This window comes from Macaca fascicularis, chromosome 15, assembly GCF_037993035.2.
Source record: "Macaca fascicularis isolate 582-1 chromosome 15, T2T-MFA8v1.1".
NCBI classification, from domain to species: Eukaryota; Metazoa; Chordata; class Mammalia; order Primates; family Cercopithecidae; genus Macaca; species Macaca fascicularis.
Window position 1 is genome coordinate 98,758,870 of NC_088389.1, and position 26,458 is coordinate 98,785,327.

At 42.2% G+C, this 26,458-nt stretch overlaps 1 protein-coding gene and 1 long non-coding RNA gene across 17 annotated transcripts in view; one reads left to right on the forward strand and one right to left on the reverse strand.

The window, feature by feature from the left end:
- The window catches only part of DOCK8 (dedicator of cytokinesis 8), a 238,793-nt gene that overhangs the window by 86,426 nt on the left and 125,909 nt on the right, over positions 1 to 26,458 (reverse strand). For 11 of the 12 annotated variants that reach the window (XR_012424766.1, XM_045373157.2, XM_005581858.4 and 8 more), the window contains 6 exons: positions 10,152 to 10,269; positions 7,724 to 7,794; positions 6,552 to 6,690; positions 5,832 to 5,933; positions 1,523 to 1,618; positions 619 to 853 (listed from right to left, as the gene is read on the reverse strand). Coding sequence is in view for 11 of the 12 variants with exons in the window: in XM_045373157.2 (XP_045229092.2) it covers positions 619 to 853; positions 1,523 to 1,618; positions 5,832 to 5,933; positions 6,552 to 6,690; positions 7,724 to 7,794; positions 10,152 to 10,269 (761 nt within the window). In the remaining variant the exon portion in view is untranslated. Of the gene's footprint in view, positions 1 to 618; positions 854 to 1,522; positions 1,619 to 5,831; positions 5,934 to 6,551; positions 6,691 to 7,723; positions 7,795 to 10,151; positions 10,270 to 17,587; positions 17,609 to 26,458 lie in introns of those variants that run through there. The other variant, XM_074017600.1, reaches the window with a different exon arrangement.
- Positions 15,584 to 24,182, forward strand: LOC102144587 (uncharacterized). Of its 5 annotated transcripts, XR_012424769.1 has the most exons (4): positions 15,584 to 15,904; positions 18,608 to 18,705; positions 18,995 to 19,089; positions 20,784 to 20,905. It is a non-coding gene; the product is annotated as an uncharacterized lncRNA (long non-coding RNA). The 5 variants fall into 5 exon arrangements; XR_012424770.1 differs by lacking the exons at positions 18,995 to 19,089; positions 20,784 to 20,905 and adding an exon at positions 24,053 to 24,182; XR_012424768.1 differs by lacking the exon at positions 18,995 to 19,089 and having other exon boundaries at positions 18,612 to 18,705; positions 20,784 to 21,191.

A 26,458-nucleotide genomic window follows, 5' to 3' on the forward strand; every position in this document is an offset into this window, starting at 1 on the left:
ACAGACTGTAAGAGAGAGAACAGATGAGTTCTAGGGGGAGGGATGAATAGGGAGTGACTGCTAAAGGGTATGGGGTTTTATTTGGAGCTGATGGAAATGTTATGAAATTAGATTGCAGCGATCATTGCACAACCTTGTGACTATACTAAAAACCACTGAACTATACACTTTAAAATAGTGAGTTTATGTTTTAACTTTAAAAATTGATCACATTGCGTTTCAATTTAGAGAGTTCCTTCCCTCCATTTAACACAGGTTGTCTTACTCTAAAATGTTCCATTTCCTGTTAGTCAAGAAAACAAAAATATCTTCAAGGTAAAATGAATTCATCAACGACCAGAAATGGAATTTGAAAGACTGCCTATAATCACTTAATAAAGTTCACAAAAAGCTATAATATTAAGAACCCTATTTTAATGTTTCTTTTTCTTTCCAACATGCAGAGAGTGTCAAAAAAAAAAAAAAAAAATAGCACAAGACTTGGCCTCCCTTGAACACACATCATCAGTGGAAAGGAAGATCACATTGTGTCTGGATTTCTGGAAAGTCATTCTTCATTAAGGAAGGCAATGCTTGCTTGCTCCTGCCTCCTCCCAGCCCAGCCCTGCAGGTTCATACCTGTCTGGCCAGCGATGACCATGGGCTGCACGGACAGCTGGAAGAGCTTGTCCAGCACCAGGTGCAGGAAGAGCACGAGCGGCTCCAGGCGGGAGGAGTTCAGGCAGATGATGCTGAGCTTCAGCTCGTGCTCCAGCGCCATTTCGCTGATCTTCTGATCCAGCACGCGGATGGGGAAGGTCACCTGGCTCTCCAGGGAGTGGCAGAGGGTGAAGAACTTCTCCAGGTGGTTGTCCTGGGAAGGGAGAAGGCAGGTCATGGGGTTTTATATCATCATTGTTCACCAGTGGATTCATAAACACAATTGAATAGCTCTTTATGGATACAACCTCTTATCCAGTGTTTCAGACCAGAAGGCCTAAGACATGATGTTTCAGACTGAGGTTATGAACTTCTTTGTAGAATGTGGTGCACAAAATTGAACCTTTCAATAATTATTAGCGAAGAACAAATAATTTAGGCTCTGACATGTTCTGTAAGCAGAGGTCAGCATACCAGGTAAAGCATACTGCCAAGAGAGGGGTCTCAGCAGATGCAGAACTCAGACAGTGGCAGGTGATGGAGGGAGTACGGAATTTCTTTTCAAAGGCTGGGAAAGTGGCAGAATTACGGAGGGAAAAGAGGTAACAGCAGATGAGAGCTTCAAATCAAGTGTCCCTGCAAAGTTTCTCAACCACCATTGCAGATACAAGGTTCTTTCCTTTAGGTACTCAGCGGTTTTGTAAGGTCTTTCTATTCCAACGACAAATGAAACCTAAAGAGGTTTGCATGTCCCCACAAAGAACTAAAGGATTACTTTTTATTTATCTGTAGACAAGGATTTTCATTGATCTTTTATTGGCCTGTCCTTCAAAGGTTCCTCTGCTGCACCTTTACCTTCATTATTAACATTGACATTCCTTACCTGGGTGTGCACAGAAGAAACAGCTTGCACTTCAATATTAAATACTCCCTTATGTCCTTCAGCCCACTTAATGGGAGGATTCTGTAAAGGGACTTTCTGTGTTAAAGAAGAAGAAGAAGAAAAAAAAAAAGATTAGCAATCCAATTCCCTTTTCTGATTACTAACAAGTAATGCAGAGCAACTTGACTGGAAACATCAGGATTATACAAATACAGAACTCTCTCGAAAACTAATATAACTGGTCTTGGAGTCAGGAGCCCTGGATTCAACTTCAATTCTACACCAAACTGGTTATTATGTATTTATTTATTCATTCCTTTTGAGACAGGGTCTCACTCTGTCGCCAGGCTGAAGTACAGTGGTGCAATCACAGCTCACTGCAGCCTCGACATTCTGGGCTCAAATGATCCTCCCATCTCAGCCTGTGGAGTAGCAGGGACTAGAGGCACATACCACCACACCTGGCTAATTTTTCTATTTTTTGTAGAAATATGGTTTCACCATGTTGCCCAGGCTGGTCTCAAACTTCTGGGCTCAACTGATCCACCCGCCTCAGCCTCCCAAAATGTTGGGATTACAGGTGTGAACCACTGCGCCCCGCTTCAAACTAGTTATTTTTACTTAGACAAGTCAATTAAACTTTCTGGGCCTTGGCCGGATGCAGTGGCTCACGCCTGTAATCCCAGCACTTTGGGAGGCCGAGGTGGGCGGATCACAAGGTCAGGAGATTGAGATCATCCTGGCTAACACGGTGAAACCCTGTCTCTACTAAAAATACAAAAAATTAGCCAGGTGAGGTGGTGGGCACCTGTAGTCCCAGCTACTCGGGAGGCTAAGGCAGGAGAATGGCGTGAACCCGGGAGGCGGAGCTTACAGTGAGCTGAGATTGTGCCACTGCACTCCAGCCTGGGCAACAGAGCGAGACTCTGTCTCAAAAAAAAAAAAAAAAAAAACTTTCTGGGCCTTAATGTTCTGTTCTCATGCTGTGAGGAGAGGGTTGAACTGTGTGATCTGTCTCTAAGTTCCAAACCAGCATTGATAATTCTGGATTCTAGGAATTAAAATAAGTTAAGATCCCAGAAATTTCCCCATTAATCAGGATTGTCAGGACGAAGTATAGAATATCTTTACAAGACATGAAATTTTAATTCTTTTGAATACCTGATATTACTTTCCCTTTTACCACAGTTTTTCCAAGTGTTTCCAACATGTTTCTAGGCCAGTTTGGCTCCTGCTTTAATTACTCAAAGTGACTCTTTCATACTGTTTATATATCAGTATCTTTGTAGGCCTTAGAGACAGTTTCTTGCCTTAAATTCCCATTGAAATTGAATTCCTTTACAGATGTCCTGCAGTGTTGAGTGAGGAGGGCCTCGCCTAGGTCTGTATGTCTTTCATGGTAACGGAAGGTAGACATGTACATGGGAATGGAGGCCGTTAAAGCTATCTGCAGCAGTCATGAGCTGGGGCCCAAAGTGGGTTCTAGCCCACACATATGTTCTGTTTGAAGTATTAGGAACTTTGAAATATTAGTTACCAACATTTGAAAGCCTGAGAATTTCCTATAAAAGACTGCTTTCCTAACCTCATTTGAGTACTGGAAGATATGAAAAAAATGGCCTCATATCCTAGCATGGCACTAATCTGCAGAGTGAAGGAACAGCTGCAACCTTCAGACGGGGCAGAGACAATCTCCAGAGTGAACAGATGCCACCAGAACAAGGCATTCATGTATGTTACTCATCTGGATCCTGTGGGCACTTGAGTTTGCCATCTGTGATCTAAAATAGCACTGTCCAGTGGAAATATAACATGAGCTATATATGCAATTTAAAGTCATCTAGCAGCCACATTAAAAAAGTAAAAAGGGGCCGGGCATGGTGGCTCACACCTATAATTCCAGGACTTTGAGAGTCCAAAGCGGTAGGACCACATGAGGCCAGGCATTTGAGACCAGCCTGAGCAGCATAGAAAGACCCTGCCTCTGCTGAAAAAAAAAAAAAAAATTAGCTGGGCATGGTGGTGCACCTATAGTCCCAGCTACTAAGGAGGCTGAGGTGAGAGGATTGCTTGAGCCTATGAGTTTAAGATTACAATGAGCTGTGATCATGCCATTGCACTCCAGCCTGAGTGACAGAGCAAGACTCTGTCTCTAAAAAAAAAAAAGGAACATGTGAAAGTAATTATATTTCATTCAATATGTAATCAATGTAAAAAATTATTAATACAATATTTCACATTTTTCCCCACTAAAGTTTTGAAATCTGGTGCATATTTTATTTATAGTACATATCTCAGTTTGAACTAGCCATATTTTCCTCAATAGCCACATGCAGCTAGTGGCTGTCTGATTAGTGCAGGTTTAAAGGATACTAGGAGAGGCTAAGGTGTATCTATAAACACAGCATAGGGCACGTAAGAAACAGGAACTAATGTTTACTTAGGAATTGAGTTTCTTGTTTGGCATGCATTATCTCATTTAATGCCTACTGCAACCTTATAGGCACATATGCAGATATGGGCTCAGTTTCACCTTTGAGACTCAGAGAGGGTAAGCAACTCACCCACATTCACACAGCTAGGGAGTGGCAGAATCTAGACTTTGGACACAGATTTGTCTCCCTCCAACACTCAGGTCTTTCCTATAGCTTAAGAAGTTAATGGGAGGTTCTAAGAAATTAGAGTGTGCAACTTGATGATGAGAAGGTGGTTTTGAGGGCTACTGAAAGGTGTTGATGTCCAAATCATAAAGACCAATCAGGGAATGTCTGTGGACATACTTGGATTGCCCCTTAGATGGTTTTGAGGAGAGAAGTTTTGGTTTACCAGGTACGTGCCTGTGGCCCAGGGCAAAAGATGGGTCTCTCTTTAGGGAAAAAAGAAAATAAGAGGAAAACAGCTGGAAGCCAGGCAGTGGATGGTGACAGAACAGAGAAGAAAGTTGACTGGAACAGTTGAAACTAAATTCAAATTCCTGGGAAATTCTTCAACTTGAAAATTGCAAGGAAAACAAAAGAGATGCAGGATCTGTAGATTAAAAGTATCTTCAGAGACATATCAACCAATAGCAGTGTGTGGACCTTATTTGGATACCAATTTTAAAAAGCAAGCATTGAAAATATATCATTAGTGCAATAATTGAAAATTTGATCAGTGACTGAATATTTGTGACTGAATATTTGATGATATTAAGAAATTACAGTTAATTTTAAAGTATGACAATGGTATTGTGATGGTTAAAAACAAAGCCCTTATCTTTTAAGATGCAGACTAAAATGAAATATGATGTATGAGATTTACTTCAAAATAATACTTATTGATGTAAACCTATGCAAGGAACTGAGAAGTGTGACAGCAGTGTGACAGCTGGTGCAGTCAGGGTGGACAGTCCCCTGGGCTCCCTTTATTATTTATTTATTTATTTATTTATTTTGAGACAGACTCTCACTCTGTTGCCCAGGCTGCAGTGCAGTGGCATGATCTCGGCTCACTGCAACCTCCACTTCCCAGGTCCCGAGTAGCTGGGATTACAGGCACCTGCCACCATGCACAGCTAATTTTTTTATATTTTTAGTAGAGACGGAGTTTCACCATGTTGGCCAGGCTGGTCTTGAACTCCTGACCTCAAGTGATCTGCCTGCCTCGGCCTCCCAAAGTGCTGGGATTACAGGCACCCACCACCAGGCCTGGCTAATTTTTGTGTTTTTGGTAGAGATGGGGTTTCGCCACGTTGGGCCAGGCTGGTCTTGACCTCTTGACCTCAGGTGATCCGCCTGGGCTTCCCTTTAAATGGGTGCAGTGCAGCAGAGTGCATGGGCAAGAGGAAGTGCCAGAAACAGGAAGTGGGTAAGGCAATTGGCATTAGGATTGTTAGGGGAATAAATACCTTGGTATCTATTGGAGAGCTGTGACAACTGACCCAAGAAAGAAACGGATGGAATCTGGCCTGGGAACCTTTTATAAGGATCCTTGATGGGAGCGGTTGTTCATTATGATTGGCCTTAGTTTGCCTCCTCTTCTAGAACACATTACTCTGGGAATCCCTCTGTGGTAGATAATGCAAGGTAATGCTGCCTTCGGTGTAGGTTGCATCTACTAAACATTCTGATTTGGTGACATTTAAAAGAATGAGGTTTCACAGTCAGTTATTCCTCCCATCCTATCAGAACAATGTGCTCTCTGAAAACATGGTGTGCTCCAGGGAACACAATGAGCATCCTTGGCCGCATGGGAATGAGAAGTGGGTCTGGGAAGGTGGTCCAAGACTACGGCTGGACAAGAAACAGCTGATGGCCAGCTTGCCAATTACCTCAGCAGAATGCATGGAGTAGTTGGGTGGCAATTTTTCCAAGGCAACTGGGAGACAGTAGGATCCAGTTTGAAGACGTTCATTTAAGAGAATTGGCAGCCACTGAAACAGATGATGTAAATAATAACGTGGTATTTATTACAGAATATAATTCTGGCAATTTATCTAGCTCACAATAATCAAATGCAACTAAACAATGATTAGATATTGACCAGTACTCTTTTTGGCAGTAATTTCTGTCCAGTTCTTTGCATTTTAAATCTCTGAGAGCTCCTGAAATGGTAATATTGATGATTTATTGCTTTCGGAGCTAAAGCAGTAGCATTTTTCTCTGTGGCCAATGTTTGTGTGTGTCTGAACAACATCAATGTTTATTTTACCTGTTATATTTTTTAAGGAAAAAATTGTTTTTTTCTTGGGGGCAAAGCTAGTTCTATATGTGAAGCATGGATATTAAATTTGGAAACAGTGAACATTGCAACGCTTTTTAAAAAACAAATGAGTATTCTTTCAACATCTGCCACCCACTAGCTTTCCATTCCTGAAATTTGACATTTGCTAAGGCAAATCATTTCTGCCTCTTGCTATAATGTGGCTTAGCATGTTTTGCTACTTCTGACAGGAAAAAATCAAGTGACTAGAATTTGGTTGTTTATCTCTGCAGGGACCTCAGATGCACCAACAACTGCAGTGTGAGTCAGCAGGCTGGAAACAACTCACTGAATATCCCAGGAGAGTTTCCACGGAGGCTCCTTGCTTTTGCTGACAGCTGATATGGTAAAAGGTGAACAGGAGGTGGTGATTTACTGTGAGCTTAGCGGGGAGCTTAATTTTCACTTCTTCATAGAAGTCAGGAGACCTGTTTCAAAAGCACATTATACACAAATAACTTTTAGCAAGAATGATGACTTCTCTGATTGTAAAACGCCACAGCCCCTTTGCTCCTCAGAATTTGCCTGGTGTTTTGCTTCTCATTTTACATTACTCTGCTCTGAAGTTGGAAGTCCCTGAGACCAAGCTTATGTTATTAGATACACTTTCCTTACATAAAACTGTTCATGAACTAAAGGCTTTGTCAGGAAAAAACAAAAACAAACAAACAAACAAAAACTCCCCCACACACAATGGAAAATTCCAACAACTTAATTTGAAGAAAGGATGAGGTCTGGACTCCTGCTGTGACCTCCTTTTCCATCTCTACCCAAGGAACAGAGCCTAGCACCTGGCTGCACTCATCAAAGAGTAGAAGCAAATGAATGAGGCAGGAGGAAAAAGGAACCTGATTTAACTGAATTATGAAGCTCTAGATGCTTATGAGGGTTTCATGTACATTACCTCACTTAATCCTCATCCCAACCCCAGAACATGCTTAAATGAAGGACTTAAATAGGCCCAGGTTATCAAATCCAATTCTGTCCGACACTGTGCAGATGTCCCTCCCTTCCCTGTGGAACATGAATAACAGTGTAGGCATTATCCCATGACTCCATTTGCCAGTGGAATAATGAGTGTTCCATTTCTCCTTTGGTCAGCCTAGGCAGGCAGTGGGGCAGGTGTCAAGTGGAGCGGACAGGGACACAGGGCAAGCGGGGCTGGACTGTGCTTCTGGCCCCCTCCACTGTCTCAAAGCAAGTTAGGAAATGTGTTTCCTTAATTAATGTAATACAGCCTCTTTGCATCATACCAGAATAGAAGCTTCCAGAAAAGTCAAAACTATATTGGATTCTTGAAGACACGTTCTTCTCTCAGTCTTGGTTAATGGCATGGATTTCCTTTGCCCCTCAGTTCCTGAATTATACAAATAGTTACAAGGAACCACCCAGGGGACTTGGAAAAACCAGGAGATGATGAAAGCATCTTGGCGTATATTGAGAATGCTGAAATAGACTTACTTATTATGGTATGTAACGGCTGTGTACACTTCCTGCAGAAATTCAGGCCCGCTGGACTTTCCAAAGATGACCTGTTCACCAGTATAGAAAGGATCAAATTATCAGTAACATTTGGGTACATCAAATTGACTATCATTAGGCCAACAGGATGTTCTGGTATCAAAGAGCTGCATTTTGTACAATTAAGAGTGCTGGGTTGGCCAGGAGCAGTGGCTCACACCTGCAATCTCAGCACTCTGGGAGGTCGGCATGGGAGAATGGCTTGAGCCCAGGAGTTGGAGACCAGCCTGGCAACATGGTGAAGCCTCATCTCAAAAAAAAAAAAAAAAAAACAAAATTTAGCCAGGCATGGTGGCATATGCATATAGTCCCTGCTACTTGGGGGGCTGAGGCAGGAGGATCGCTTGAGCCTAGGAGGCAGAGGTTGCAGTAAGCTGAGATTGCACCATTGCACTCCAGCCTGGGCAACATGAGATCCTGTCTCAAAAAGAAAAAAAAAAAAAGTGCTGGGTCTACAACTGTCCCGAGCACACAGTGCAGAGGAACTGGATATGAAGGGCGAAACGAGGTTTCAAGGGGCTATATTAGTGACCAAGGGCCACAGGTTTGTGAGATTATAAAACCAGTACTCTCTCCACTCTGCCTCACTGCCTAGAGGTCTATCCAACAGGCCAAAGTTACATACTTTCGCCTTGAGTGAGAAATCCCCAGTCCAGGTTCTTCTCTCTCCAAACATATAGACCTAGTCACTTAGGTGATTTGAATCTCCACTGCCTTATCCACATGTGTGCCATTTAGAAAAAGATACCTCCTTGGGCCTGAAGCATTACGAACAAGTGCCCTTACCTTTGTGCAAAGAAAAAAGCTCTTTCCTCTAGATGCAGTAATCCCAACACCAGAACCCAGGGTTCAGTGAATGAAGAACAGACTGGATTTTAGCCCACAGTCACCCTTGGCTGGGCATCCTGGCTGCCACAGGATCTGCACAAGCATACTGGGTACTCCTGGCAGCGTCATGCCAGGGGTCTGAGCAGAGAGGACTAAGAGGACCCCACCACTGTCTCAAGACACCTTGCATTGGGAAGACAGGTGGGACATTAGGAGAAAGGTTTTTTTTTTTTTTTTTTTTTTTTTTTGAGACGAAGTCTCGCTGTGTCTCCCAGGCTGGAGTGCAGTGGCGCGATCTCGGCTCACTGCAAACTCCGCCTCCTGGGTTTACGCCATTCTCTGCCTCAGCCTCCCGAGTAGCTGGGACTACAGGCGCCCGCCACCTCGCCCGGCTAGTTTTTTGTATTTTTAGTAGAGACGGGGTTTCACCATGTTAGCCAGGATAGTCTCGATCTCTTGACCTCGTGATCCACCCGCCTTGGCCTCCCAAAGTGCTGGGATTACAGGCTTGAGCCACCGCGCCCGGCCGGTTTTTTCTTTTTTCTTTTTCTTTTTTAGAAAGGCATATTAACTGAGTGCGGTGGCTCACGCCTATAATCCCAGCACTTTAGGAGGCTGAGGCGTGTGGATCAGCTGAGGTCAGGAGTATGAGACCACCCTGGCCAACATGGTGAAACCCCATCTCTACTAAAAATACAAAATTAGCTGGGTGTGGTGGCACGTGTCTGTAATCCCAGCTACTTGGAAGGCTGAGGCAGGAGAATCGCTTGAACTTGGGAGGCGGAGGTTGCAGCCATTGCACTCCAGCCTGGGCAAAAAGAGTGAAACTCCGTCTCAAAAAAAAAGAAAAAAAGAAAGAAAGTTATATTAACTGAATTCTATGACTGACGGGAAATAGTAATAGCTAACCACCATCTCACTTAGTAGGAGATGGTTTAAAAAGTATAAATTCTGGTATTTTAAGTTCCTTGGAGCTCACTCCATTTACATACACATATATATACATATATATATATAATTTGATTTATATTTTGCCTCAGGACAAAGATCCACTCCTAGAAGGTGTGGAGGTGGCGTGTGTTTATAATTACTAGGCAGTACTTTGTATTTATTAGCACTGTGGTCCGAGGCTTGGGTAAGTGTGTAACACAGTGTGCGTACAACACAGTGTGTACAGTGTGTGCACGGAAGACACTGAGCAAACATGGTGCACATGTTGAGCCATCTCTTTACTTTGTATGCCTTTAGAGTGGGGTAGTCCTATGGGCGGTATGGAAAGACTTTATGATTTTTTTTAATCCTCTAAAATGATCTGTATGTTCCAAGTTCACTACAGAGTAAGTTGAGAAAGAGATTGTCAGGTAAGACTGACCCTGTTTCCCCATCGATATCCTGGGCACAGAAGCCCTTGCACATGCTGAGCAGTGTTGGCCTGCAATAGACGGACTCTGTACACTGATGAGTCCTGGACTTGGTTCCTGTGAATTGACGGGTGTGCAGCCCACCCTGATTTGAGGCAAATGTTCATTTCCCTCCTTACCGGCATCGCGCTGCTGGCATCTTCTCCACACATAAACTGGATCTTTATTGTAATGTTCCGGGCTGATGCTAGTTTGTTAACAAAGTTCAGCCTCTGTGGGTAGACATAGAGAAGATTTCTGGAAAAGAAGAGATACAGAATCAATGAAAAGGGTCTAGAATTTATTTTAACTAAGTTCTTCAGTGAATGCTGAGACTTCCATTCATGGGGTGCTTTTTCTAAAGAAGTTTTTCCTCTAAGAAGTCAATTATTATTGGAGGGAGTGAATTACTTGATTCTTCCTCTTCAGCTACAGTCATCTGAAAATAACCTCCATCGCTCTCTGTTTCGCTACAAGTAAAGACGTGTCTGCTGCAGCTTAGAAAGTCTTAATGTCTTGGAATGTGGAAATCTGCCTAGAGGTAATTGTATCTCTGATACACACATAAAGAAAGCAAAAAAGGTCCAGCTCGTTTTAAATAAAACTCATGGCCATCGATGATGGCCTAATGTTATTCTTCTCTTTTTTCCTTCCTAATCTTTATGTAGCAGTTTCCTTTTCTTACTGGCATGGCACTCGTATTGGCTTAGCTTTCTGTTCTTATTTAAGATGACAGCTCAAACCTCCAATTACTGTATAACAACAACAATATGAATAATATATCCATCCATTTGACAACTATAGGACAGGCACTAGGCTACCCAGTGCCTGGGTAACTTGCATATATTTTTCTTTCTATTTGCATTATTAGTAGTAGGTTCCACTAAAATGTAAGTTCCACAAGGCCAGTGGTTTTTCTCTGATGTTTCTGATTCACTGATGTATCTCCAACAGCTAGAATAGTGCCTGGGACATAGTAGTACTAAGTAACTATTTGTTGAATGAAGGAATGAGTGTATACATAACTGATGAAGTATATTCCTGGCTTGAAGAAACAATAATGATACTAACATTTAAACAGGCCTTATCCTGAGTCAGGCCAATGTTCCAAATACTTCATATTTATTAATTTGTTTAATTCTCATAGCTATCCTATAGGTAGGTACTATTATCATTGTCATCATCCCCATGTCACAAGTGAGGAACAAACGAGATACAGAGATGTTAGGTAAGACACCCCCTATTATATAACTAAATGGCAGAGCTGGGAATTGAACCCAGACTGTCTAGTTCCAGAGTCATGCTCGTAACCACTGTATTCTCTCAGATAAGAGCCCTGACAAGCATGGCCTTTTCACACTGTGCTATCCTGACATCTCTCAGGGACAAGTTTGCCTTAATTGTCTAGGTGTTAACAGTGGCATGTCAACCTGCATTTCCCAGCCCATCTCACAGAGCCTTAGTGTTCTGCAAAGTGTTAACAAGTGTGTGGGGAAGGTGGGGGGTTAAGCAAAAGTGGTTGGGAAAGACCAGGGCGAAGCGAGATAAACAGGTTACTATGCACTGAGAATGCCTTAGAAGGAGAAAGACTCTTCTTTCCCCAAATGTTTTGACCTCAGAACTCCTTCCATTTATTTATCCTTTCATGGCACATTTTATGAATTTAACATTCTGAGAAATTACCTGGGGGAAACGTTGAGATAAACTTACTTAGTTACAGAAGAACATCCCACATCAAGGAAAGAAAAGTTAGGGCACAGGGATTCTCTACTCAAATTTCTTGCAAAATAGTGAATGCTCTCAGGTATTCGAGAGGAAAAATGATAATTGGAACAATCAAGAACACACAGGAGCTGTTACATTGGATGTGCAAGTTCAAAGACCGTGGAGGCAAATAAATAGCATTCCTAGGTCTTATTTTATCCCCATCTCTCTATTTTGGGTGACTCCCCAGAGGCAGAATAGGGGTGGCCTGGTGCTGGGAGCGAGTCTGAGCTGCTGTACCCTGTGACTTTCTGGGTTGATATATGACAATACTCAATGAGCTTCAAATACCAGTGAGGTGTAGATGGTCTTCCCAGAAAAGTAGACAACAGGCCATGTCACACTAAAGGGATTAGCATAGAATTCTGGGGTGCTCAGGCCAGGAGGCACCTAGACTGAGCCCTAACTTTTAAAGATGAGACACATGATGAATGAGCCACAGAGCAGGTAGAGATCCAGTACAGTGCTGTTTCTACTCAACCATTGGCTGCCTTAGCAGCACTTCCCAAATCTTACTCTGTCTAAACTGAGGCAGCCTAAAACCCTGATGCAGGTGGATACGACTGAGCCGCTGATGCTGTCAGGAGTGGACGTGGATACAGTAAATGATGATGGCAGTTTACAGTTGGGGTGCAGGGATGTGTGTGGGGTGCAGACCCCTCTCTGCTTACTGTTCACTTCTGTTCATCTCCACTGCCACCAATCAAAAAAGCAGAGCTAATGTCTGTGGAGCGGTCGTATCAGAGAGGGGTAAAGGGTGTTCTCTCTGGAGGCAGAGAGCTGAGATTCAAATTCTGCTTTTGCTTCTTTTAGCTGCATGGCCTTTGGCAAGTTACTTAGCTTTTCCAAAGCTTATCCAAAGCATAATTGTGCCTACCTCAAAGGGCTGTGGTGAGTATTAATGAGCAACAACTGAAACCTAGAAGACTTCTTTGAAAAAAAAAAAAAAAGCCTTCTCTGAACAGATAAGTTTTATGACTAGCAGTAGACTTCTATTATTATCATTACTATAATAGAAGCGTGGCATATGCTTCTAAACGCATGATTTACGACAAATGATTTACTTCTGTACCTTATCAAGTACAAAGTCTGTAAACCTATAAATGTGAACACTGAAAACATACTGCAGTTACATGGCCCTCTAAAAACATAAATGATAGTTATTATGATAATTATTTCCTCCACACGGCTAGCAAGTCAGACCCACACTCCAACCTACCTTGTCCCTGTCTCTCCACTCCGAACCACCCTCATTCTCACCTGGACCCCTGCAACGCCTTCTCAATAGATCTTGACTTCTACACTTGCCTCTTACAATGTTCTTCATATATTGGTCAGAAGGATCTTTCAAAAATGTAAAATAAATTATGTCAGGCCCTACAAGGGTTTCCCAAACTTTTTATCACGGGTCCTACATGACCTTGCCCTTGGCAATGGCTCTGACCTTATCTCTCACCATTCTCCCATGCTGGCCTTTTTTCAAAACCTAGAACATTCCAAACTTCTTCTTTCCTTCATGCCTCTGTTCCCCAGAGTGCTTCTCCATTCACTAAATGACTGGTTCTTCTCATCTTTGGAGTTAGCTCATATGTCATATCTTCTGAGGTCTTCCCTACCATTCTATTTAATTGGTCCATTCCACTTTCACATACACACTCCCTCTTTCATAATCATATGATTATCATATTCAGAGATGATTATGAAAGTCATGTGTGCCCATTTTTTTTTAACCTTGCATAACTTAGAAGTACATAAAAGTATAAAGAAAAGCATAGCAACCACCCACTATACCACTGCACTGAGGAGGATCACTGTTAAGACTTTAACACATTTCCATTTAGCCTTTTCCCCTCTACACATGAAACTTTTTTTTTTTTTCTCCAATTTTTGAGACAGGACAGGATCTCACTCTGTTGTCCAGGCTGGAGTGCAGTGGTGTGATCATGGCTTACTGCAGCCTTGACCTCCTGGGCTCCAGTGATCCTCCAGCCTCAGCTGCCCAAGTAGCTACAATAGTAGGCATGCATCAGGACACCTGGGTAATTTTTAAATTTTTTGTAGAGACAGGGTCTCACTATGGTGCCCAGGCTGGTCTTGAACTCCTGGCCTTCAGTGATACTCCTGCCTTGGCCTCCCACAGTACTGGAATTATAGGCGTAAGTCACTATGCCCGGCCACATTAAACATTTTTGTCATACTGTATGTACAAAGCTTTATCTTTTCTTATGCCACCAAATATTGTTCAGTTATGACCATTTCACCAATGTGACTGTTTTCAATAAACATGATTTTAATGGGTGCATATCATTGCATGTTGTGAATATGCCATAATTTACACTGGTCTCCTCTAAAAATAAGTGTTTAGGTTATTTCCTTGTTTCAGTTAGAAAGCTGTGGTGAACACTTTATATATCTTGCCCCTCTGCAGTGCAGCATACTTTTGGAAGAATCCCTTTATATTCTGTAATGCTTAGCTTCATCATCTTTGAATTAATTAAAAGACGCCAGTCAACCTTTCTTGAATGCTGTGTTTGAAGGCATAATGAGCCAAAGTTTGTGAAGGTGCTTTGAAGTAGCTGGATGAAAGGGACTGTGTAAATCATAACAGTAGTAGCCCTGCCAGACTGTTCTCACCACACTCGTCTCTTACATTCCAATACCAGGGCACCACCACCCATTCCCGTGCACCCCCACCACTGCTCAGCAATTTTGCCCATTGCTTCCGAAGGGATTGCTCACCCCTGTATCCGAACATCACCACCACAGATATTCAGTGTCCCGCGCCACATTGCCAGCACTCCCCACCGAGCACACAGCTGGAAGGAAACTCAAGATAATTTGGTCCAACATCCCATTTTCTGAAGGCCAGGAAACTAACTCCCAGGAAGGGTAAATGAGTTTGCCTGGAATTTCTTTTAAGGAGATGCATTTCCTAAGGGTCATCGTATTTCTAAATCAGTAAGAGTGCTAAGTAATATGTTTTGTTAAATCTGCATGCTTTTAAAGAAATGAATACAAAAGAATAATAATGTTTTCTTTTGGGAGGGAAGATCTGCCTGCGTGGCCAGTAACCCGGAGTCCAAGCCAGATAAGAATAATTATTAACGAACTGATAAACAGGCTCATATGCTTCATATGTGATCAATTAAGCATCTCATACTAGCCAGAGAATCATGTTATCTAAGTATTTCTGAGAGGACAGCCCATGACCTTAATAATTTGCCACTTGTTATGGCAAAGTTATTTTGAAAGTTTTCTAAGTAACTGAAGGTCCAGTGTCTGTGCCAGGCATTTAGTATAATCTTATCTTTCTCCAAATGTGGACAAAAGCGGTTTTCTTCAGTCACATATATCACCACATAGAGAACTGGGCATTTGATATTCATCAGCAATTTCCCCTCCAAGCCCCTGTCAGATGGCTTTTCTTGATTACAAACTATTTTGGAAACTCCAAATTCTTTCCACTGATTTAGCAACGAGCCCTCAACTTATTTTTAAACTGCTGTAATTGAGCAGCTCTGGGGTTAATCTGTGGAATCTGGTCATTTTTAGATCAAATTTTCAGCCAAACACTCTGCTCTTACCATCTTGGGACCATCTTCTATTTCCTTTGCTGAGAATAGGTTAACCAAGGGACCTGGAAATCATTCAAAGCCACAATGCAAAAACATCACTTTGGCTTCTCCCAAGTTTATCCTACTCTTTATCTGGTGCAAGGAAACAAACAGAGAAACCCGACCCTGTTACTTATTCCCCAGATGACATCAATGTGCTCTCCCATGGTCTTCTACAGCTTGGAGCTGAGCTCAAGGAGCAAGTGAGTTACAGCAAAAAGCACACGGGCCACCTGTTTAAGCAACTGGACACCTCGAACACCTCTTTAGCTGAGCTTCTAGGTCAGCCAGCAGGAGAGAAGGAAAGAGGGCTTTGAGAGGAGAGAGGAGCAGCTCAACAAGAGGGGTGAAGGCCCCCCTCAGCAGGCTGCTGAGCTCCAGTGTCAACTGGTTGCAGGGATGACCTACAGGGAGGGATTTAATGAGGAGCTGAAGTTGCTGGAGCAAAGTCGGAAGATGCAGCACTCTTCAAGGCAAATGGGCTTCCAGTGACAAAGGTGATGGATGATGTCATGGTGAGTCAATCATTACTGATCATTTGAGTTGGCCATTATTTTAACAGATTGGCAAATAGGTCATGGGAATAGGGTTCATGAAGTTGGGGTTATTTCTTCTGTGAAAAAGCCTGGTTAAGAAGAGTGGAGGTGCAAATAAACCTTCACAGTGCGAACGCGTATGCATTGGCCATTCCTGGTGATGGTAAGCTAAACCATGTTTTGAGTAAAAAACATTGTGTCACTGATTCCCATATCTGCCAAGGAGAACATGGAGGACCAATCAGTCATGTGATAAAGCCAGAATCCCAAGCCTTCTGTAATCTGATAATATTTTACTTACAGGGCCTTAAAAATCCCAAAGAGAGCCAGAGTATCATCGGTAGTTGTTTAAGGTCGAATAACCCTTGTTGCTTCTATTTCCTGGGTATCTCTTTGAAAGATATTCAGTGTCCCGCGCCACATTGCCAGCACTCCCCACCGAGCACACAGCTGGAAGGAAACTCAAGATAATTTGGTCCAACATCCCATTTTCTGAAGGCCAGGAAACTAACTCCCAGGAAGGGAGTGGGACTGAGATGAGCCAATACTCAGTGTATAATGTTGAGTGGAAATGCAGAAAATAAAATTTTATCTTTGACAGGGCTGTAAATATGCAAAAATTGAATATGCATGAAGGCTAGCAGCTAGAAGATGATGTGGGAAAGTGAAAAAAGTAGATTTTATTTTGAAATAAAATTGGTGCCAATTTTGGTTTTATTTTTGTTATTTCAATATGCAGGCCGAAACAAAGTAGTAATGTCAAATATACGCCTTTTTTAAAAAAGGAGGAAACAAAGAAAAAATATTTGCTGATTTTGTGGGCTGCATTGTGAATCTCAGTAGCACCTGTAATTTAAGTTTCTTTTATACCAGGGGAGATGGGATTTATGGAGACTTGTGATTAGATAATGGGTGGAAATGTCCTTCAAAAAATTGCAAAATGCTCTACAAATGTAAGGTGAACAAGTCAATTTCATCACCTGTAATAAAAGGGCTAGAGCCAAGTCTGAAATGCAATGATGCCTAAGAACTGCTTTGAAAACTACAAAATATGATACTAATTAAGATGATCTTCTTACCAGGATTGTGTAAACTAACTGAGTGCCTTTTAAAATGCAACTTTAAACACTCTGCAGGATTGTGAGATATTGTATGTTACCTGGGAAGTCAATCAATCTCTCCGAGATCCTCTCTTCATTTTTCCATTTCTCTCAGTCTGTGTCTTTAATTTGTGTATTTCTCTCTGCCTCTCTTTCAGTCTCTCCCAGACTCTATATATCTCTCTGATTAACATTCCCCTGCCTTCCTCTCTCACAGCCTCTTTTTTTTTTTTTTTTTTTTGGAGATAGAGTCTATGCTCTTTCGCTTGGGCTGGAGTGCAGTGGCGTGATCACAGCTCACCGCAGCCTCAACTTTCTGGGCTCAAGCAATCCTCCACCTCAGCCTCCTAAGTTTCTGGGACTACAGGTGCAAGCCACCACAAGGCCTGACTAATTTTTTTTTTGCTTTTTGTAGAGGTGAAATCTTCCCATGTTACCCAGGCTGGTCTCGAACTCGTGGGCTCAAGTGGTCCTTATGCCTGGGCCTCCCAAAGCGCTAAGATTACAAGCCCAAGCCTCCATTCCTCCAGTTCCATTTAGTGACTGAAATCCATTTGCTTACCAGTTACTGAGTGTTTGACAATTTCCTACTCTGAGCTGAGGTTGAGGTTTTGGCAGGGCCATTGAAGCTCTCAGGATGACAAACACTGCACCTAGGATCGATGAACAACTTAGGATTCCACAAAAAGTTATTGGTTCTAAAAATATGAAAAGTAAAACCTCAAAACCAAAATTAATAAATTTTTAATTAAATGCTTATCAAATACAAAGGTTTTCAGTTAGCCAATGGCAACTCTTCTGAGTTTAATCTGAAGGCGAAAGTTTTTTCCTGCTACTTTGCAGATTGTTATAAAATTATATAGAAAATATACATAATACAGGAGGCAGTAGGTACATCTTAATATGTTTTAAATAACATGTGGTCTGCTGCTTCCAGCTTAGGGAAATCTTAAAAATGCCTTGGGTATGGATATTTGGGGGAAGGTATAAAATACCAAAAAAATTGGTGTTTCTATTTTATTCTTTTTTTTTTTTTTTTTTTTTTGAGATGGAGTCTTGCTCTGTTGCCCAGGCTGGAGTGCAGTGGCGTGATCTCGGCTAACTGCAACCTCCACCTCCCAGCTTCAAGCAATTCTCCTGCCTCAGCCTCCCAAGTAGCTGGGACTACAGGAGCACACCACCAGGCCTGGCTAATTTTTATATTTTTAGTAGAGACAGGGTTTCACCATGTTGACCAGGCTGGTCTTGAACTCCTGACCTCAAGTGATCCGCCCACCTTGGCCTCCCAAAATGTTGAGATTACAGGCATTAGCCACCGTACCTGGCCTATTGTATTCATTCTTTAATAGCTTGAAACACAAGCATTGGTTTGATAGCAAACTACTCGCAACATGCAATTCTGATATACCACCACTGAAACAGATTTATACATAAAAAGCTCTGTTTTTCTAAATAAGCTCTTTCAGCCAAACAATTTTGGAAATTTCAAAGTAATTTCTTTTTCTTTATTTGTGTTTTAAAATTCACCCTCTGTAGTTTTTATTTTATTTTATTTTATTTATTTTTATTTTTTTTTGCAAAGACAGAGCCAAAAAATTGATGACCTATTTACTGAAGTGGAAATGCAGCAAAGCCAACTGCATGAACAAAGATGCTGGCATTCAAAAACTACCGGAAAAGGTTGGTGCTTTTTACTCTCTATAGCAATTTGTTGTAAACAGACTGATTCCATCAGAGTGAACTTCAAATGCCTACTAATGTCAGTAATATCTTCTGATTATCTGGTGTCTTTTATTCAAGGATTCAGAATGAAATTGCAAATCTAGATACATTATTTTAAGATACTTATGAAAGGAAAAGAGTTGAGGAGATGATTTTAATTTATCATTCATATTTCACTGCCAGCAAAATCTATTTTAAATGTAACAATAAAAAATAGCTAACATTATTTCATTCTTACTCTATGAAGGCACTGTTACAAGCATCTATGACAGGTACTACTATTAGTCTCATTCAGAAAACGATTAAACTGAGATGCGAGGAGAATGCATTAACTTGTACCAGGTAAGACAGCAGCAGGTGGCATAGCATGATTCAAATCCAGGTGCTCTGAAGTAAACAATCTCTCTGGTCAACAATTAGACTCACCAGAACTTTATTGTAATGTAGTCTTATAATATTTACAAGGGCTAAAGAGCTAAAGGGATGTTACTCCAAATAAACTATGAGGTTTTTTTGAGTGAGCTAAACTTTTACTACTCAAAGGGCAGTCCAGGGAGTAGCAGCATCAACGTCAGCATCAGCATCAGCATAGCATTGCCTGGAAGCCAGTTAGAAATGCACCATGGAGGCCGGGCGTGGTGGCTCAAGCCTGTAATCCAGCACTTTGGGAGGCTGAGACGGGCGGATCACGAGGTCAGGAGATCGAGAGCATCTTGGCTAACACGGTGAAACCCCGTCTCTACTAAAAAAAAAAATACAAAAAACTAGCCGGGTGAGGTGGCGGGCACCTGTAGTCCCAGCTACTCAGGAGGCTGAGGCAGGAGAATGGCGTAAATCTGGGAGGCGGAGCTTGCAGTGAGCTGAGATTCAGCCACTGCACTCCAGCCTGGGCGACAGAGCGAGACTCCGTCTCAAAAAAAAAAGAAAAAAAAAAAGAAATGCACCATGGATCTGCTAGATCAGAACCTACATTTTAACATGCACCAGGTGTCTCAAATGTACATTCCAGTTTGAGAAGCACTGATCCAAGAGAACTGATTTGTTTTTAAATTGGCAGACATATGAATCTTATTGTTGTGATTCCCTTTTTTGCTTGGCTGCTAGGCAGCTCAAATTTGCAGGTGTTTTTGTTGCTGTTGTTGTTGTTGTTTCTCTTTGAGATGGAGTCTCCCTCTGTCACCCAGGCTGAAGTGCAATGGCGCGATCTCAGCTCACTGCAACCTCCACTTCCTGGGTTCACGCCATTCTCCTGCTTCAGCCTCCTAAGGAGCTGGGACTACAGGTGCATGCTACCACATCTGGCTAATTTTTGTATTTTTAGTAGAGACAGGGTTTCACCATGTTGGCCAGGTTGGTCTTGAACTCCTGACCTCAAGTGATCTGCCTACCTCAGCCTACCAAACTGCTGGGATTACAGGCATGAGCCACTGTGCCTGGCCTGCAGGTGATTTTTAAAGGAACCGTCAAAGGACTTACGAAACATTCTGTGTACATATTAACCGCATACACATTTACATTTATTTCTCTCTCATTTTCCTTTCACTCAGAAATTTTATACCTTATTATATAATCTCCATAACTGCCTTAGACACTTTTTAGAATGGGAAGGAGTTGAGCACAGTGGCGCAGGCCTATAATCCCAGCACTTTGGGAGGTCAAGGCAGGAGGACTGTTTGAGCCCAGGAGTTCGAGACTAGCCTGGGGAACATAGTGAGACCCCATCTGTACAAAAGAATTTTTTTTTTTTTACTTAGCCAGGCATGGTGGTGTGTGCCTGTAATCCCAGCTACTCAGAAGGCTGAGGCTGGAGGATCACTTGAGCCCAGGAGTTCAAGGCTGCAGTGAGCTATGATCATGCCACTGCACTTCAGCCTGGGTGACAGAATGAGACCCTGTCTCAAGAAATAAGTAAGTAAATAAATAAATAGAAATTTATGAGCCTTCTCTTTCTATTTATTTGCTGTGTCCTGTCTTGTCATTCTGTGGCCACGGCCTCATGCCATTATTTGTGTTTATTCCTGTTTCCAATGTTTTAGGTTAGATCAAAGTGCAAATTCACAAAGGAACCAGTGAAAAATGAAAACAGAAGGAAAACTCCTGATGTGTAGGGTGAAGAGAACATTCTGTCTTCAGAAATCAGAGCAAGAAAAATGGAAGGTGAAACATGTTCCAGGGCACCAGTCAGAGCCCCACAAGGCTGTCTGCCCTAGGAAATGGTGCAAGATTAGAAGGAGGCACTGGGGGTATTATCGCAAGCAGCAGCTTGCCCCTTAGTAACCCCTGTCCTCCACAGGCCAGGCTGCAATGTTTTGTACAAATGCTGGTACTGTACACTGAACATCAGGGACCTTTACACCCCTCACAAACAGCAAATGCAGTTACGACGCCAGAAACACAATGGTATCAAATTGTTTAAAAACTCTACAATAAATGATCCAATATTCTTTCTCTATGATTTTGTAATGTTAAAAAAATCCACTCAAAGTCAGAAATCAAATGACAGAAAGAGAGAGAGAAATAAAACAATAGCCAGCCTTAATGTCTCTTATGGTACCACTTTAAAAGATTTCTTTCAGGGGGAAAACAATCCATGCTTTTTCAACTGATAATCTGCAATTTGAACATGAGATATGGTGATTTTATACAGCACAACTCTTATTACTACTACTAATTTATCTTTGAACATGAATTGATTAAATACAGCTGCCATGATATTTCTAGTATAACTTTTCTATTACATTAATCTCCATCCCACTCTTTTTTATGAGATAAGTAAAAGTTCTTTTTGAGTGAGAGATTGGAAAACCAGCATTCCTTCTGCTAAATAAAGCAGAACCTCAAAAATGCTAGCTTTTAGAAATGGGTGAAAGGAGCCATCCTTAAAACACACTTAACTTGTTTAAGTCCAACTAGTTTTCAATAGCAAAAGACCCAAAGGGAAAGCTAGAGGGTTTAAGGTCTTCAGTCTCATCCAGATCAGATTCCCATAGGAAAGAATCACAAATATTCAAGTGTTCAAAATCTGCTGGGGAAACCTAGCTGCTTTAAGAAAAAAAAAAAATCTCTCCTGATAGAAAATGATTTCTAAACCATACTTTGTTGAACCAACTGAAATTTTTTCAAGTAAGATGTCCACGTTAGCAAATTTCCTTCTGAAACACTGCTTAGTAGATTTAATATATTAAGAGGTTTATATATAATTCACTCTCACCTTAGTATGAATTAGTTTACTCACCCTCCCTCCTTACAGAAAGCTTGGATTTATGGACTGAAGGTGCGCGTGAAGAAAAGAGATAAAAAGAGGAGAGGGTAATCACTGACCGGGAAGCACTGCTGTGGGGAAGATCTGGATGCTTAGAGGCTTAAGGAACGTGACAAAGCAAGGGAAGGTGGGAAGGGACCCAAACCAAAATTTTTTACTCTACAATTTTTTCTTAAACTTAAGATTGACAAAAGAGTCAAAAGGTCCACTGGATAAACGTATCTTTCCTAACTCGCAGCCACTCTCCTTGGAACCCAGGATGTGGTTTGAAGGGTCTAAGTGATCTGGATATTCTTTTTCTTATTTGTCTTGTGGTTTCTGTATAGGGATGGTTCAGAAATGGGTTCACCAGCTCGAGCCCCATGTTGGTTTATTAGAATCCTATTTCCAGTGTGGTTTTCTTTTTCTGCCCCACAATCATTTACGAAGAATGTATTTCATTCTAAATGGGGAAAGGATCGGAACTACTTTAGCAAGAGACATTTCAGACTGCCTGCAAATCTCACCTTTCCATAGCTACAGTGACCATTTCACTCAGTACTCTGTACAGACTTGATAATATGTATGTAGATCTGCAGACGCTTGGGAGGTGAGTGTGTGGTTGGGAGTTAGGGAGGAATGGGGTGTACAAGGTGCTGGGGGTGCTGTGCAAGAGGAGAAATGAGTCCACTCCTTCATATGTACAGCTTAGGGTTTCTCCCCACTATTAGAAAATAAGAAAATGCAGGGAATCTGCATTCTAGGTGAAAAACAACTTTCCCCTATTTTGCAGGCTTATTTCTTTGGAGTGTGGTTTAGTAAGGGACTCCATACCTTTGGGTATCTGTCAAGAAGTGGCTGTTTTTTTTCTTTTATTAGAGAGTGATGCATTGTCCTAGAAATACACCATTCTGGGCTGGGCGTGGTGGCTCATGCCTGTAATCCCAGCACTTTGGGAGGCCAAGGCAGGTAGATCACAGGGTCAGGAGATTGAGACCATCCTGGCCAACAAGGTGAAACCCCATCTCTACTAAAATACAAAAAATAAGCCAGGCGTGGTGGCATGCGCCTGTAATCCCAGCTATTCAGGAAGCTGAGGCAGGGGAATTGCTTGAACCCGGAAGGTGGAGGCTGCAGTGAACCGAGTGCAAGACTCCATCTCAAAAAAAAAGAAAAAGAAAAAGAAATACACCAGTCTGATGGGAACACTTTTCATGAGGCACATTGTCCTCAGCATCCACAGAATTAACCTGCCTTCCCTTGTCATCCTCCTACCCCCATATTCCTCTCAATTCAATGTTTTATAGTTTCATTAAGAACTGTGCCAGCAGCTTCTGATTAAATAACCAATGATTCTGCTTCCTGATATTCTTGCTCTGTGAAATCCTCTCCCTTTGAGTGTGGGCTAGACCTAGTGACTTGCTTCTGATGTAGTGACAAAAGTCAATAGGACGTTTGTCAAAAAAGGGCAAAAGTGATGAGGTACCGCTCTTGAGGTCAGGCTGTGAAAGGCCCTGGCCTCTATCTTGCTTTCTGTCTCTTACCCTCCTGCTTGCTTGTTCTGATGAAGCCAATTGCTACGCTGTGAGCTGCCCCCATGAGAAAACATGTGAGGGAACTAAAGGAAGCCTCTGGCCTAGTGAGGAACTGAGGCCCTCAGCCTAACAACCCATGAGCAACTGCATCCTGCCAACAGCCACAGGAGTGAGCTTGGGAGTGGATCCACCCCCAGGACACTCTTGCGGTGACGGCAGCCTAGGCTGACATCCTCACTGCAGCCTTTCCAAGGCTCAGACCAAGCAGGTCAGCTGCACCTGCATAACCTACATAAACCTGTGAGATAATGACTGTGGTTTTGAGCTGCAAAGGTTTTGTTTAGAAATAGATAACTAATACAAGTATATAAATTTTAAAAAGTATATGTCCAGTGTTCTTTGATATTTAAATATGTGTTTCCTTCAAAAAAAATGGTTTTACTTCAAAAATTTCTGCCTCAACAGGACCTCCTGGTCTAAGGACATACTATAATGACTCCCTATACAAAAATATTCTTTTTTTTTTTAGACGGAGACTTGCTCTGTCACCCAGGCTGGAGTGGAATGCCGTGATCTTGGCCCACTGCCACCTCTGCTTCCCAGGTTCAAGTGAGTCTCCTGCCTCAGCCTCCTGAGTAGCTGGGATTACAGGCACCCGCTGCCACAGCTGGCTAATTTTAGTAGTTTTAGTAAAGACAGGGTTTTGCCATGTTGGCCAGGCTGGTCTCGAACTGCTGGTCTCAGGTGATCCACCTGCCTTGGCCTCCCAAAGTACTGGGATTACAGGCGTGAGCCACCGTGCCCGGCCACAAAAATATTCTTAATCACAAAATAGTCTCTTTGGAGTCAATTCAATCTCCAAAGAAGTATAAGAACATGAGAATTTCTAAAAGTATAAATAATTTTTCCTTGATTCCAGTTTTGATTATATGAACTAAATTAATTAATGTCTCCTAAAGAAGAATGCTAAAAAGTACCTAGTATAAACATCCTTCCTTTTCCCCTAAAGCAACACATTTTGAATGAAAACCTCCTGCAGTTAAAATCAAAATAAACATTTCAATAATATTTGGCTTTGCTCAAGATCTAAAAGTTAAGTTTAAAGATACCATTTGCATAGTCCAAATCTGGACTATGCTGTATTTTTTTTTTTTTTAAGGCCACCAGACAGAATTGTCAGATGGAGAACCAGCACCAACCAACCTGCATGTTCCTTTAACAGACAGAGGGAGCACATTTTTCCCAGGCTTTGCAAATAGTTTCCTACAACAAATCTGCCAGCTGAGCAAAACACATATAAATACCAGAACGCTTCCAATTTCTGCTGGTGCTGAGGCTGATATTTTTGGTTATTTGGGGGTAGATCCTTTATTAGTTCTCTATCTATTTAAAGAAACAGCCAATGAATAAATCAATAATCTTCATTAAAATGCTTGTTTTATCACTCTTGATGTTTTTAACATTGCTAGATGCCTTGGTTTGGGTTGGGGAAGAAAGTATTGGAATCGGGGGAAACAGCAGGTCTGCCAGGAAATAAATTGGCCAGATGCCCCCAGCTACCTCTATAAACACATCCTTGCTTTAGGCACTTGGCAAGAGAGAGGATTTGTCTGAGTTTTGGAGATAGGAGAACTTTCAAAGATCTCAAGGTGGTTGCAGGACAAAGTTGCATTACATGTCATTGCATAGATCAGCGTAGTTGCCTGTGGTTCTAGTGTCTCTTAGGAGACTGGGATTTGCCTTCAAAGACACCCCTCCTTGTCTATTTCAGCACCGAGCATAGTGTCTGACACACAGCAGGGGCTTATAATATTGGTTAAGTGAATGCATCAACAATATTCACAGGGTGATGAGTATTGCTAGGCATATGAGATTTTTCAAAGGGAAGATATCCTGCTCCCTTTGTCCCTAAATGACACATGGTGAGGAAGGAGCTGAGAAGAAGGGTTCCCACTCCCTACACTCACAGCAGTGTGACAAGTCCACAATGGGATGTAGCATCCCCAGACCATTTTGAGGGTTAACAGTCCCTCTTACAGACTTCATGTAGCATCCCCAGACCATTTTGAGGGTTAACAGTCCCTCTTACAGACTTCATTTCTTTCAGAGCTAGATTAAGTATCAGCACTTTTTTTTTTTTTTTTTTTTTTTGAGACAGAGTCTCGCACTGTCGCTGGACTGGAGTGCAGTGGTGTGATCTCGGCTCACTGCAACCTCTGCCTCCGAGTTCAAGCGATTCTCCTGCCTCAGCCTCCCAAGTAGCTGGGATTACAGGTGCCCACCACCACGCCCAGCTAATTTTCTGTATTTTAGTAGAGACGGGGTTTCACTATGTTGGCCAGGCTTGTCTCAAACTCTTGACCTTGTGATCCACCCACCTCGGCCTTCCAAAGTGCTGGGATTACAGGTGTGAGCCACCATGCCTGGCCAAGTGTCACCACTTGTTTTGGCTGCTGACCTGGGATACCAATTCTCATGCTAGAGTTTGGTTCAGTTTCATCACAACTCTGGGAGGAAACATTAGAGGTTGCACAAAATAAGCATATTCTCTCTGGGCTCTTGTGTTCTACCCCAAGAGCATCATGGTGAGGCTCATGCTTAGTAGTAATAATAATTCTATGCTCAATGCTGTGGACCATGGCTCCTGTCACAATCGGTGACCTTGACGGGGCAGTTAGGCCCTAAAGCCTATTGCCTGGAGTCCCATCCAGCTTTGCAGGCAGCTGTCTCCAGAGTTGTGTGTCAGCAGCTACCCGCACCATGCCTCCCATTCCCCCAGTTCTAGGTTTGCCATGGAGTTGATGTTTAGCAACATCAAACATTTCTCCTGCTGCTACTGCATTCTCCACTTCCTTCTCCAAATTGCCACATGCTCGAAGCCCACCAAACATGCATATGAATCCTTTAGAGGTACTGGCATGTCTAGAGAATCATT